Genomic DNA, 15,269 nt, shown 5'->3' with positions numbered 1-15,269 from the left:
TCACACACTCCTCCCTCCTGTCCTTATTAACATTGCTGTCAGTCATTTCACTTATCCATACGTTCTAATCACATGTAGCTATTATTACTTTGAACAAACAGCTACCTCTTAAATGAATTTAGAATAGGAAATTATTGAGAACCCCAAAAAGCTAATCTTTGTTCTTGTAAATTACATCAATAGATATTTACCATATTAGGAATGGAAACTTTGAACACTTAAATATTTATTTGTTCATGAAAAAAATAATAATGAACTCATTACCTGCTAACATAAATGAAATATTTTATGAGAAGTAACTGTGTTTTCTAAAATAAAGTAAATTAGTAAGAAGAGTAGCAAGGCTTTATATTTTTGCAAATCTCTTTAATAACTGGCTCAGTAGAAGATGGCAGGATTCTGTCTGCTTCTGCTTTCAACCCAATGTGATCTCACAAAATGTGTATCCTCTGGGAGATTCTACTGTACATGTGTGACAGAATGAGAGAAAAAGGGTAAATAACATTTTAGTACTATTATGAAAACAGTTTTCACCTTGGTCATACGTGAAAGGGTCTTACACAATCCCAGGGGTCCCTGGACCATACTTTCAAAATCACTATTTTAAAATAATTTTTAAGGGGCACCTGGGTGGCTCAGTCAGTTAAGCGTCCATCTCTCAATTTGACTCAGGTCACGATCTCACGGTTCATGAGATCAAGCCCCATGTTGGGCTCCGTGCTGACAGCACGGAGCCTGCTTGGGAGTCTCTCTCTTTCCTTCTCTCAGCCCCTCCCCTGTGCACGCTCTCTCTCTCTCAAAATATATATATGTATAAACTTAAAGTAATTTTTGAGATGTGCTTTTGTTTTCAAGTAAACTTTGCAGTTTTTAGACATCAGTAATTTAAGTGGTTTGAGTGCTGCCTTCTATTTCTTTTATAACAAAACTTTGCTGGTGTTGATATCTTGGTTCTCTCTCTCTCTTTTTTTTTAATGTTTTATTTATTTATTATTTAAAAAAAAATTTTTTTTAACGTTTATTTATTCTTGAGACAGAGAGAGACAGAGCATGAACGGGGGAGGGGCAGAGAGAGAGGGAGACACAGAATCGGAAGCAGGCTCCAGGCTCTGAGCCATCAGCCCAGAGCCCGACGCGGGGCTTGAACTCACAGACCGCGAGATCGTGACCTGAGCTGAAGTCAGACGCTTAACTGACTGAGCCACCCAGGCACCCCAAATGTTTTATTTATTTTTGAGACAGAGAGAGACAGAGCGTGAGCAGGGGAGGGGCAGAGAGAGAGAGGGAGACCCAGAATCCGAAGCAGGCTCCAGTTTCCGAGCTGCCCGCACAGAGCCCGACGCGGGGCTCGAACTCAAAGCCCGCGAGGTCATGACCCGAGCCGAAGTCGGACGCTTAACCGACTGAGCCACCCAGGCGCCCCTCTTGGTTCTCTTACTGTAGCACATCATCGAATAATTTGTCCTAGAAAGACTGCATCGGTAAGGACAGACTAGATTATTCTACCGGAACACGCAATTCTGAGATCTGAGCAGGTCACTTGCCTCTGCTTCAGAGAACCCTCGCTTGGGACAGTGTGGGCTGCTGAGTGGCTGTCAGTGACAGCCACGGTGACCGAACGTTGGGTGACCACCAGAGATGGTGCGGGAGTACGATATTTTCTGAGCCCTTACGCGGCTATTCGTTTTTTATTTGAAGTGGAGTTGACACACAGTGTTACATTAGCTTCAAGCGTGCATCGTGCTGTGGTTCACCACAGGGCACCTTGGCGAGTATCTTGTCTCCACACATGAAGAGCATATATTTTTAGTCATTTCCTTTTACCTCTGAATCTATAGATTTGCATAACTGACATTTAAAATTTCAAATTTAGGTGTTCCCCACCCCTCCCCTTCAGGGTTTTTACCAGCTATGTTCTGGGGAAATTCTCTCCTCGTTTTACATCCATTTTAGCTAGCCTTTTTTTTTTTTTTTTATTTTATTTTAGCTCTCATTTTAAGTTTCCAGGCCTGCCGTCTCATTTTCTGATCTTTTCTTCATGGCATCCTGGGCGCAATATCTTCTCCCATTCGAACGACACTACTTGTTTTTTGGAAACTCTCTCCTGCTCCTGGCACTATTTCTATTTACCCGGGGGTAATTTTTGTTCTTTGCTCACCTTGGTTCTATTCCTTCCTGAGGTAGGTTTGCACCAGTATGTGTGGCCTATTGTTTGTTCCTACCTGAGGACCAGGCACTGAAGAGCTAGCTTGGAAATGTGTTTAAGGAGACAGGCTTGAAAAGCTGTGGGCTCGGCTGTGGGAATCCCAGATGCCTGAGGGTGAAGGCCTCTTTCTCTGGGGGCATCTACATTTTTAAGAAGGCACCTCTAGGGGCGCCTGGGTGGCTCAGTCGGTTGAGCATCCGACTTCGGCTCAGGTCAGGATCTCATGGTTCATGAGTTGGAGCCCTACGTCGGGCTCTGGGCTGACGGCTCAGAGCCTGGAGCCTGCTTCGGATTCTGTGTCTTCCTCTCTCTCTGCCCCGTCCCCGCTCATGCTCTGTCTCTCTCTCCCTCAAGAATAAATAAAACATTAAAAAAAAATTTTTTTTTTTTTTAAAAAGAAGGAGCCTCTAGTGTCTTGCCTGGATGTGGGTCAGAAAGGAGCTGGGGGCAGATCCTTTAGTGTTTTGCCTTTCAAGCAATCCTGCTGGTTCCTGCTGGCATCTCCGTTCCAGGCCCACTGTTCTCAGGGCTGCAGGACACCCTCTGGCATTGTCTTCCGAAAGCAACAGCAGTGAGGCTCACACCTCTTTTTTTCTTTCGGACTTTGGCTTCATTTTCTCATCTAATTCTCTTCCCTTATACTTCTTCCGTTACTGTCATTTTAGGGAACCCTCTAGTCTAAGGGGAGCGCAACGCTTGTCCTCCGGCAACTATCTTTAACCAGAAGTTGTTGTTTTGTTTTTGTTTTTGTTTTGGAGAGAGAGAGGACGGAGAGAACCAGGGAAGGCCAGAGGGAGAGGGAGAGAGATGCTCAGTTCTCAAGATCTTGAGATCATGACCTGAGCCACAATCAGGAGTCTGCAGCTAAACTGCTTAACTGACTGAGCCCCCAGGGGCCCCTGTCTTTTTCTTTTTTAAAGGAATTCAGTGAAGGAATGGGTTTCATTCTATTCCAATGCATCCTTATAATGGGAGGTCCCAATGACCCTCTTATAATGGGAATAAACGTCTCCCAAGTGTTTACACCTTTTAGAATTACCGAGAAGACTCCCAAGACATCATCGGCAAAGGGAACCATTTTTCAAGTAAGAATCAGAATTACAAAGCTTTTTCAGTTTCAACATTATGGGTCACCTGGGTGGCTCGGAGGGTGAAGCCTCCCGTTCGGCTCCAGCCATGATCTCACGGGGTTTCGTGGGTTCGAACCCCACGTGGGCCTCTGCATTCCCTGGCAGTGCTGAGCCTGCTTGGAATTCTGTCTCCCTGTCTCTCTCTCTCTCTCTCTCTGCCCCTCCCCCTCTCGATCTGTCTCTGTCTCTCTCAAAAATAAATAAGTAAACTTAAAGAAAAACATTAAAAAAAAATTGGTTTTCCCAGGCACGGCCATAATGTTTGAAATGCAGGGGCCTTACAGGTCTCCGTGTACGGATAACACGTACGCAGGCAAGTTTAGCTACAGAACGATGAGTCCTTGTTTTGAATATACACACAAGTCTCTATAGTCAACAGGAGAAAAACACATATTCCTGTGACTGTTGTTAATTGAAACTGGACCATAGGGGTGGGTGTCTTTGAGCTAATTTTACTATGTGAAATGTCACTCATTCCTGCCCCTGTGGGATGGAGAACTCTACCTCTCTTCCACCTTCCTTGAGATTTCTTCCGGTTGGTGGTAGCTAAGAAGACTTGCTGTTCCACTGCTCTCTCCACACTCAGCACCACACATCTTGTTCAAGCTTCCCCAAATCCTGTAAATAGACACTATTATTACTTCCGTTCTGGCAACGGAATCTCAGAAAGTTGGCCGAGGTTAGAGAAAGTGGCAAACCAGGATTTGTTAGCAAGCAACCTGCATCCAGAGCCTGCACCTGACTTTGTGAAGGTTCGTTATGAAATGGGCGAATTGAACGCGCTTTTTCAAAACTAGACCTTCCCTTCCCTGTTTATAGTACCACACGGTGGGGTCAGTGAACAATCTGGAATCACCAAGAATGACCTTGCTCCGTCTGATGGAGGCAAACAGACAACAGAACACGTTAGGCAGGAGACTGTCAGGAGGAGTTTTCAGAGGTGATAACCAAGCTGTTCTTGAAAAAGAGTAGGCTTTTGCTAGGCAGAGACTATTCAATTAGTGTTTTGCTTACATAACATTATGTAGCAGAATAGCGTGATTTGCGCGGTTTCATCTAAGTCTGTGATTTCAGTTATATAATATATGGTGGAATCTCCAGAAACACACCAGACAGAATAGGATAAAGGGAAAGAACCCTGGGGCAGAGGTCAAGAGACCTTTTCTGCTTTGGTGCCAGATCGTATGCACTACACGCATTCTTTTAACTGCAGAAAATACTTCCTAACATAGACAAAACAAAATTAAGTTGGCTTTACACCCGTATTGGCTGACATTTTGAAGTATGACAATACTTGGGGTCTACAAAGGTATAGAGGAAAAACTCTTGTGAAATCCTGGCAGGACTGTAAACTGACAAATCATTTTGAAAGAGAAGTTAGCAACCTAGAAGTTGGAAGGTATCGTACCCCAGTACTGGGCAATTCTCTTCTAGGTACAAATGCTAAAAAATTCTTGTTCCATGCACATAAGGAGCTATAAACAAGGGTGTTTACCAAAATACTACTCATAATAGCAAAAAAATTGGAATAGACCTACACATTTACCAGTAAAGGATAGTTAGGCAAATATTGTCTCTATTTATGTAAAATATTACTGCACAGCAATTAAAATGCCCTGGTTTGACTTAAAAATATCAATGTGGACACATTTAAATAAATAACACATGGAAAAAAGGCAAATACAGGCATACCTTGTTTAGAAAAAAACTTGCTCTTCGGTGGTAGGTTCTGTGATATTCTCTTCGTTGGCTTTTTATTTTTTTTGTCTGTAAACTTTTTAAAACAAACAATCTGTATTGGTCAGGGTTCTCCAGAGAAACAGAAAAGACAAAATGTGTGTGTGTGTGTGTGTGTGTGTGTGTGTGTAACAGAGATTTATTGTAAGGAATGAGCTCACGTGAATATAGACGCTGGCAATTCCAAATCTGCCCTGTGGGCCGGCAGACTGGAGCCCCAGCAGAGTCGATGGTGCAGTTCCCATCTGAAAGCAGTCTATTTGTGAATTCCTTCCTACAGGGAGAGGTCAGTCTTTTTGCTCTAGGTGGGCCTTCAACTGATTGTATGAGGCCCACCCACATTATGGAGGGCCTGCTTGCTCAGAGCCATCCAGTTGAAATGATCATCTCATCCCCCAACACCCTTCAAGTGAGAAGGAAAGCCTGTAAGAACAGATAAAGAAGGCCAGCCAAATGTCCCAGGCTGGATGCCCCGTTTGCATGCTCTTTGCTTCTGTAATCTTGCTTGCCTCTTCCATCAGCCAACTGTCCCCATAGTGTCCCCCCTTTTTCCCTTGAGTCCCTGCAATCCCACCTACCTGTGCAGCTGATAGAAAGTTTCCAAGTACCTGGAATCTAGCCCAGCATAAAAGAAGGCCAGCACCGGGGCTCGGGGGCTCAGCCTTTGGAGGTGACTCTGCCGGGCCAGCGCCAGTGCAAAATAAACGGTCTTTTCTGATTCCCCGAGCGCGTGTTGCTTGTCTCTTCCTGTGTGCCAAGTATTGCTGTAACACTTTTGGTGCGTTGGCCAGGAAGATGACAGCCACGCTGACCCCTTGAGCCACCGTTGTCTGTGAGCAGCGGAGAGGCCACTCATTGCGGGCCCCCGCCACGGAAAGGAAGGCGCACCGACATTGATTTCACCGGACCCAGCAGTACCGGCCACTACTGCACTCGGACGGACTCCAAGGGGAACAGAAAAGACCTGTCCTAGAACATTGGAACAGTAAGTGTCCCCGGGGACTTCAGACGAATCCAGGCCCACCCCTGAGGCAGAAGGGGAGCTTAATCACCTCCCGGGCAACGTAGTCACTGAATAGAACAGGGAAGTCCTGGGTGGAAGTCTGTGATCTGTCTGAATGTGTGTGAGTGCCCGTGCTCCGTGGAGCCTGAGTGGGTCCTACTCTGCGGTTCTGTGATGATCTCATACGGCTCAAGGCAGAATCAGGTCTGCAGAGGCCTGATCTGAGTCAGGGGTTTATACCCCTGCCAATGCTAAGAGGCATTTAATCCCCATGAGGGGCGTGGCCAGGCAGAAGAACCGACCTCTTCCCTGTTTGTCCTGCGACACTGTTCATTGGGAGGGACCCATCTAGGATACCAGGATGGGGAAAATTCCTCAAAATCAACGGTTTTGGAGTGTATGATTAAGAATTTTAAAAAGGGAGGGACCCTGGGGTGGGGGGGCTCAGTCGGTTAAGCATCTGACTTCAGCTCAGGTCATGATCTCATGGCTTGTGAGTTCGAGCCCCGCATCGGGCTCTGTGCTTACAGTTCAGAGCCTAGAGGCTGCTTCAGATTCTGTGTCTCTCTCTCACTGTCTGCCCCTCCCTGCTCATGCTCTGTCTCTCAAAAATAAATAAACATTAAAAATTCTTTTAAAAAAAGAATTTTAAAAAGAGATTTTCAGGTGACTATGGGTCAAACTGACCCATGGGAAATTATGCACCCTCTGCGAATTAAAATGGTCTATGTTCTGTGTAGGCTGGTCCCCTGAGGGCACCCTAGAGGTTCCCACGGTCCGAGCTGTTTATAAGGTAATTATTGGGGACCCCAGCCATCCAGATCAATTCCCATACATCGACCAATGGCTGGAAATAGCCCAAGTCAAGCTTCTTTGGGTCTAGTTCTGCATTAATAGTAAGTGACAATGTAAGGTTTTAGTGGCGCAGGCCGAAAGAAGACCTCACAGCAAAAAAACCCCACCGCCCCATCCTCCAAGAAAATTCAGAAGTCCTTCCTTTCAACCACCATATGCCTCCAGGACCCCATCAATTGAGGGAGGGGAACCTCAAGTGCCTGAAAGTTCACCCCTGTTGGTTTCGCCTCTGCCAGTGGCCAATCTGCCCCAACAGGGACATCTGAACCGGTAGGCAGATACCTTAAGTCCTCGATTCAAGGTCCAAGGCCCCCAACAGCAAGCAGATGCCATAGCAGGTGACTAGGGGGTCCCCAGAAAATAGGCTTCGACGGGACCCTACAAGAGGGGACATCAGTTTTCTACTACCAACCGTTCTCCACTACTGACCTCCTCAATTGGAAACACCACAGGCTGTCCTGCTCTGGAAAGCTATAGGTGATGAGAGATCTAGAATCCAGATTCCAGATTCACCGCCCTGCCTGGGTTGACTGTAAGCAGCTTCTGCTCACTCTTTTCAACATGGAAGAGCACCGATGAAGCGTCACCGAAGGAAAAAAAAAAAAAAAAAAATGGCTCCAGACTCAGTCACCAGATGGACAACTAGAAGTTGAAGCTTGGGCACCGGAGGCTATGCCCAAAGAGTATCCCTGCTGGGACCCAAACACAGAAGCCGGAAGGGCCAGATTAGAAAGATACCGACTCTCCTCCCTCCAAGGAGTAAAAGCAGGGGCCAAAAAGCCCACCAACATGGCAAAGGTATCTGAGGTCCTACAAAAGCCAGAAGAGAGCCAGCTTACTTCTAGGAAAGATTATGTGACGCCTTCAGAGTTTATACTTCGTTCGACCCAGAAACCCCCGAAAACCAGTGCATGGTCAATGCTGCCTTTGTGGGACAGGCCCAAAGTGACATTAGACAGAAGCTCCAAAAATTGGAAGGATTTGTTGGAAAAGAATGCCACTGAACTGATGGAAATCACCAACAAGGTTTTTGTAAATTGGGATTGAGCTGCCAGAAAGGAGGCAGACTGAAGAATGAAACAAAAGGCAGTTCTCCTGGCCGCAGCCTTGGGAAGACCACCACATCTGGAATGGACCCCACAGAAACCACGAGGGATTCAAGAACAAAAAAGAAGGGTGCTACTGGGATGGGATCAATGTGCCTGCTACAAAGAATTTGGACACTGGAAAAATGAATGCCCCAGTGGCCAAATGGGAAAACCAAAAACTTCCACTCCACTCAGCTGCTACCAACCAGAACCACCCAAGGCTGACCTGATCAGACAGGCAGGAATGGACTCTGATTAGGAGAGACCAGGCTCTATCCAACTGGGCCCCCATGAACCCATGGTGAACATGAAGGTAGGGGGCCAGAAAAGAGACTTCATGGTTGACACTGGGGTTGAATACTCTGTGATGACACACAAGGTGGCACCTCTGTTGGCTTGAGAAGTCACCATCGTAGGAGCCACTGGGATGCAAACCCGAAGGCCATTTTGTGGTCCTGACAATGCTGGCTGAGGGGTCACCAAGTAGTTCATGAATTCTTGTATTTACCCAACTACCTGGTCTCACTGTTAGGGAGAGACCTCCTAGCCAAGCTGGGAGCAGAAATACTTTCACTTCAGATGAAAAGACACAACTGTGCCTAAACGGAAAGGCCCAACCCACGATTTTATCCTTGACGATATCATAGGAAGAAGAGTGGAGGTTACATATTTCTCCTCCCGATGAGCCAACCGTGGCCCCCGAGGTAGAAGCTGAGTTCCCTTCAGTTTGGGCAGAAGAGAACCTCCCTGGTCTGGCAAAAAACCACCCCCCAATATTAATTGACCTAAAGCCTGGGACCCAACCTGTCAAAATATGCCAATATATGGCCCCATGGGAGGCACACCTGGGGACCCAGACACACTTAAACAGGCTACTCAAATGGAGATTTCTAAAAGGGTGCCAGTCCCCACGGAATACTCCCCTGATGCCTGTGAAAAAGCCTGGGACAAATGATTACCACCCTGTACAGGACCCAAGAGCCATTAATGAAGCAGTCATAATGCTACATTCAGTGTTTCCTAACCCATACACTCTACTAGGACTCATACCCTCTGAGGAAGGATAGTTCACAGGTCGAGATTTAAAGGACACCTTCTTCTGTCTCCAGCTAGAACCTAATAGGCAACCCCTATTTGTCTTTGAGGGGAAAACCCCGCCACAGGAACAAAGGAACAATTCTCTTGGACTAGACTGCCTCGAGGATTCAAAAATCCACCAACCTTTCTCAGTGGGGCCTGGCATCTGACTTAGCCAGGTTTCCAGGACAGGACCTAGTATGTGTCCTCCTCCAATATGTGGATGATTTCTTGCTAGCCAGTCCCACGCAGACCCAATGCTGGGAGGGAACCAGGGCCCTACTCAAGCCACTACCAGAGGTGGGATGCTGGATGTCAATGAAAAAGACACAGATTTGCCAACAGGAAGTTAAATATTTGGCATTACCCAAGGCAAATGGATGCTGGGAGCCAAAAGAAAACAGGCAGTCTGTGCCATTCCAGTTCCCACTACCTGCCGGCAGGTCTGAGAGTTTCTGGGAGCAGCAGGATTCTGTTGGATATGGATGCCAGGGTTCTCAGAGTTGGCCAGACCTCTATACAAGACACTAAAGGGGGAAGAAAGGGGATCCCTTTTCTGGGGCCCTAATCAAGAAAAGGTGTTCACAGACATAAAAATGAAATTCACAGAGGCACCAGCCTTGGGACTCCCAGATGTATCACGAGATTTCAACCTGTTCATGCATGAAAACGATGTGGGTGGCCCTGGGGGCTCTAACCCAGGAATTGGAACCTGGCAGAGACCAGTGGCATACCTTTCAAAACAGATTGACTCAGTTGCAGCGGGATGGCCACCCTGTTTGAGGGCACTGGCAGCCACCACACTTTCAACCAAGGAAGCAGACAAACTCACATTGGGGCAAAACCTAAACATTGAGGTTCCCCATTCAGTTATTACCCTGATGGATGCCAGGGGGAAACACTGGTTAACTCATGCTTGGATGACACAATATCAGGGACTACTATGTGAAAACCCATGAGTAATATTGGAAGCCATAAAAACCCTAAACCTTGCCACCTCCTGGCCTGCAGCAGCAGGGCTCCCCAGAGCATGATTGCCTAGAGGTACTTGATGAGGACCATTCTAGTCAACCCGACCTATCAGACAGGCCCTTACGAAATTCTGACCTCATCATATACACAGACAGCAGCAGCTTCATGAGCGAAGGCAAAAGATATGCTGGCTATGCAGTGGTCTCTGATTTTGGGGTCACAGAAGCAAAGGTCCTTCCACAAGATGGTCAGCCCAAACATCAGAACTGTGGGCCCTAATGAGAGCACTAGAACTCAGTAAAGACAAATGACCAACATACACACTGACTTACTCTATGCCTTCACCACTCTACACGTACATGGGAGAGAGGACTATACAAGGAGAGAGGACTCTCTATACAAGGAGAGAGGACTTTTGGTAGCAAGAGGAAGAGAAATAAAAAATCAGGAAAGAATCCCAAAACTATTAAGAGCAGTCTGGGAGCCAAGGGAGGTAGCAGTCATCTACTGCAAGGGACACCAAAGAGGAAAGGACTCAGTGTCGGAAGGTAACCGATGGGCAGATGCCGCAGCTAAACAAGCAGCAGAAAGACAAACAACGCCCTCAAAAATCATGCTGGTCCAGGAACTGCCAACTTCCTGGATTTGTGAAAGGCACACAATCCAAGAAACAAAATGGGCACAACAGGAAAAAGGAAGCCAGACAAAAGAAGGATGGTGGATACTTCCGGATCAAAGAGTCTATACCAGAGCAGCTAGCCCACCAAGTGGTTCTCCAACAGCGTGAGCTCACCCACCTGGGAAAAACTGCCCTTGAAAGCTTACTACGATGTACTTGCTCAGCTCCCATCCCTCTGTGCCTCGATCTCTCAATGCTTCCTCTTCAGCACTCAAAATAACACCAAACAAGCCCCTACTGGGCCCACGGGAATCCGACACTATGGTCAGGCACCCTTCGAAGATTTGGAGGCAGACTTTATCAAAATAAGACCCAGTGGAGGATACAAATTTCTTCTGGTACAGGTATGGAATGTCATTAACCCATAGGCTCAGACAATGTCCCAGCTTTCGTGGCCAAGGTGGTGCAACAAGCAGCCCAAACCCTAGGTATCCAATGGAGCTTACATGCAGCCTACTGGCTCCAGAGTTCAGGGAAAGTGGGCCATCTGTACTGGACCCTTAAATCACAGTTTAAGTAAATCATGGCAAAACTATGTCAGGAAATTAACTTGCCCTGACCAGATATACTACCCCTAGCTCTTTTCCTAGCATGTTGTATACCCCGGACAAAAACAGGATTCTCCCTATTCGAGATCCTATATGGAAAGCCCCCTTCACTAGTCAAATTCAAGGGCGACCTGACAGAGCTAGGGAATTTAGAAATACAAAAACAAGTACAAGGATTAAGGAAAACTATATTTGAGATACATAGATGGGTGACAGACAGGATTACCCATTTCCCTAGGAATAACTGGGCACGCTCGCAAACCTGGGGATCAGGTTTGGATAAAAGATTGGAAAAGGAGACCAGTCAAACCTACCTGGAAGGGACCCTATTTAGTTGTGCTAACCATGCCCACAGCCATCAAGGTTGCAGGACTAACCGCCTGGATCCACCATTCTTGAGTAAAGGCAGCCCATCTGTCACCTGACAACCACTTTGAATGCTAACCAGAACAATCCTCTACAGATCATTCTTAAGAAGACAGCGGATTATCAGCAGCCAGCAGCCAACACCTGAGAACTTTCTGTAACCAGAAGCTTGAGGAAATCACCAAGCAACTTAAATGAACTACAGCAAATCGTTGTCTCTCGAATTTCATTGTCATTCCCTACCTATTTCTCTTCCCATACTGGTTGTTATCCTCTTTGCTGTGGGGCTTACCCAAGTTATTCCCTCAGATTGGTACCTCAGTCACAAACCTTGTTAGCCTTCCTCTACTTACTAGTGTCAGGATGCCTTATTCTTCTTAGATGTATATGTATGTATATATGTGTGTGTACGTATGTATATGTATATGATCTGAGTTGTGATTGATGTCCTTCTCTGTATGTTTGTTTTCTGCCTTTATATCCCCAGGATGGAATCACTCCCACTGATGCTGAATCAGCCTTGTCTCCTATCCCCATTGTGTATATTCCCGTTCCTAACATTCTCAAAAGGGATCTTTTCATCTTACCAACCGTGTTCTTGTTCCACTTACCACTGCCCTTCTTGGAACTTTCCTCCCTGACTGGAGGGATGTGTCAAAGCATCTTCTGATGTCTTTTGCCTCCAGGAGGGACAGCCTTATGTTACAGGCCCAGATTGCCCTGACTGTTACCCTGCTCTCCCTCCCTCTGCTCGTATTCCCTCCCCTGTTGCTCCTCCCCCTGTTCCTACTCCTCCCCTTGGTCCTCTGGGCCTAAAGGATGAGATAATACTACCACCATGCCCCTGTGCCACTGTTTACCCCCACATGCCAGGAAGATTCTCTGATGCCAGGAGGATTACTCCCTGTAACAGAAACAGGAGAACTTGCTGGATGGGAAAATTAAAAATGAGACGCTATTGGGGGCTGCCTGATCCGAACTGCCCTGATATCCCCCATGACTGTTGGGTCACCTCTGACCCAACCTATCAGCCTCTACCTACACTTGAATCGGGCAAACCAGTTGCTTTAGATCCCCACCTGGACCAGATGTTGAGTGCAACCCATTGTCTCCTCAGTGATACCAATCCCAGCCTGGCCAGAGCCTGCTGGCTCTGCTTGTCCACAGGACCCCCTCTTTACGCAGCTACTCTGATAACACAGGCAACTATAAATGTTACCTTGTTAGCTGAAGACCCAGACCCCCACATTGAGACCTGTACTAACAGGAGTTGAACTGTCCCAAACAGCTCCCAGGTGCCTGAGAAACAAAATGGGAACAGAGCCAGTTGGCAATCTGACCATCGGCCAGTGCAACCAGACTCTTGACAGTCAAGAACATAGTCATCTTCCTACAACCCAACACTGGTGTTGTCCCCTCTCAGGGCTTTTCTTTGTATGTAGGACAGATGCCTACCTGTGTCTACCAGCCATTTAGATGGGCATCTGTACCCTGGCCTTCCTTACTCCTCAGATAAACATTGTTCCCAACAGTCTCTTATAGTGCCCTTGGCAGTGTATACTCAATCAAAAAGAGCCATTCAAGTCATCCCCCTGCCGATTGCTTTTCTTGAGTGACTGCTACATGCCAGGCACAGAGAGTACAGTGGTGAAGAAAATACACATGACCCGTGTCCTCATGAAACTTACAATTAGTGGGGGTGACAGATGTTAACCAAGTAACCCCATAATAATTGCTCAGCCAGGACCTGAATTTGCTGAAACATAGGATTTGAATCTCTACTTTTTTGGGGGGGTGGGGGGGGAAGGCATGAAGTATATGCTTTTGTAAGAAAGGAGGAAGCATCTGTTACTTGTAGACATGTTCAAAGATTAAGAGATTGTCTTAGAAAATTTGTCACTTGGTGCAGTTGTGTGCCAACTGACTTCTCCAGACAAACAGTGGAGATGTCACAAGAGAAGCCCAGGAAATACCCAAGGCTTGGGGAGGGGAAGCTTGTGAAAGCCACCGAGCATGAGCAACACAGTGACTGACAGAATGGTGTGACTGAAAATACCGCCTGGGAGGGAATGTTTGGAAGCTAATTCTGAGAAGGGAAGTTGGTTGGGGATTTTTGAGGGTCCAACGCCCAGTGCCAAGAGATTTGAAGTTTATTATTTGGGAAATAAAGAGGTAGTGAAGGATTTTTAAGCAGAGAAAAAGTAAAAGAAGTCAATATAAAGAATGGGATGTGCTGATTTGTGAAAACCGTATCTTGTTGAAAATAAAAGCGATCATATTTCCATGCTATGATGTATCCAAGTCAGAAAAAGGAATAAAGGAAGTCAAATACCTGGTCATAAATTTGAAGTTAGCATTATATGTGTAACCAGGATGGCCCCAGATCATGGTTATGAAGGAATGGCAGTTACTGTTACTACTCACATCTCAGGGGCTCATATCCTCTCCATGCACTGTGGGGATCCCCTTCCCCACATCACATGGGGCTCCCTGCGCTGAGGCTCATGGCAGCACTGTCCACCTGCCCCCAGGGAAGTCACTACTGGCATCTCCTAGACCCTGGTCTTCAAGGGAACTGCAGGTCAGTAGCCCAAAGCCAAGAAACTGGTAGGAGGGTTGTACAATGTGCAGAGAAACACCTGTGCTTGGGCCCCCCTCTGTGTTCCCAAGACCTCTGACTCACACAGCATTTGCCCCCATGTCCTCCTTCAGACAAGAATATGGCAGCTGTACCAGTAGGTGACCCAGGAAGTTTGCCTGGACAAGGAGTCAACATGTCCTGGGGATGGCAGAAGCATCTGTTGTTCCAATAAAACCTTTCTACCTTCACCCCCACCCTACTGCCCTGACCCTGCAGTGGGTATTGCCTCCAGGAGGTGTGCTCTGGACAGCTGTCTTTCTTGGCCAGCATCTTTCTCTATTTCTTGGACTTTTTTCCTCATGTTTTGTCAGTCTTCTTTTTCCACCTGTCTTTGCTGAGGTACCTTGAAACGCAGCTGCGAAGCGGGGGTGCCCTGAGCTGATTTTCTGCATTTCGTGTGATCACTTTCTGGGTCACTGGTACAGCTGTGATATTCACTTTCTGTTGTGCCTTTCAAACAATATGCACTTCTTGTTTGTGCCTTACAGAGTGTCTTGTTGTTACCTGTGTCTCTCCCCACCCATCCCACCCCAGGAAAATGCCAGTTCCTCTTCACTGTTGTGTTTCTTTGTAACCAGCTCATCTTCCTTCCCTGATCTAAGATCCCCTTCCTCCCTCCCTTCTTCCCTTCCCTTTCCTTCATTTACTCTTTCTTTTTCTTTCTTTCTTTCTTTCTTTCTTTCTTTCTTTCTTTCTTTCTCTTTCTCTCTCAGTCTCTTTATTTCTCTCTTTCTCTCCCTCTTCTCTCATTTCTTTGCTTTGTTGTTTCTTTTCTTTAAAACCTCCATCCTTAAAAGATGTTGGGGCTTTCTTTTTTTCATATAGGTCTATTTCTCTATAAACTACTTTTCTCTGGCTGAAATGCCTCTGCTTCTTCTCTCTTCCTAGTTGCACGTAGAACTTACAAAACACAGTCCATATATATTATTTATTTTTAATGAACTTTCATTAGTCTCTGGCCAGTCTA

At 46.5% G+C, this 15,269-nt stretch overlaps 1 protein-coding gene across 17 annotated transcripts in view; it reads left to right on the top strand.

Moving 5' to 3' along the window:
• Positions 1–15,269, top strand: part of SP140 (SP140 nuclear body protein) — a 65,411-nt gene that overhangs the window by 8,842 nt on the left and 41,300 nt on the right. For 12 of the 17 annotated variants that reach the window (XR_002078936.2, XM_019445651.2, XM_019445646.2 and 9 more), the window contains one exon: positions 5,865–6,058. The exons of 4 other annotated variants lie outside the window; for them this stretch is intronic. Coding sequence is in view for 12 of the 13 variants with exons in the window: in XM_019445651.2 (XP_019301196.2) it covers position 6,058 (1 nt within the window). In the remaining variant the exon portion in view is untranslated. The remainder of the gene's footprint in view (positions 1–5,864; positions 6,059–15,269) is intronic. One more of the 17 variants, XM_019445636.2, reaches the window with a different exon arrangement.

Source organism: Panthera pardus, unplaced genomic scaffold (assembly GCF_024362965.1).
Source record: "Panthera pardus isolate Hobbes unplaced genomic scaffold, ASM2436296v1 HiC_scaffold_10, whole genome shotgun sequence".
Lineage (NCBI taxonomy): Eukaryota > Metazoa > Chordata > Mammalia > Carnivora > Felidae > Panthera > Panthera pardus.
The sequence above is the reverse complement of the archived record's forward strand: the minus strand, read 5'-3'. Positions and strand labels throughout refer to the sequence as shown.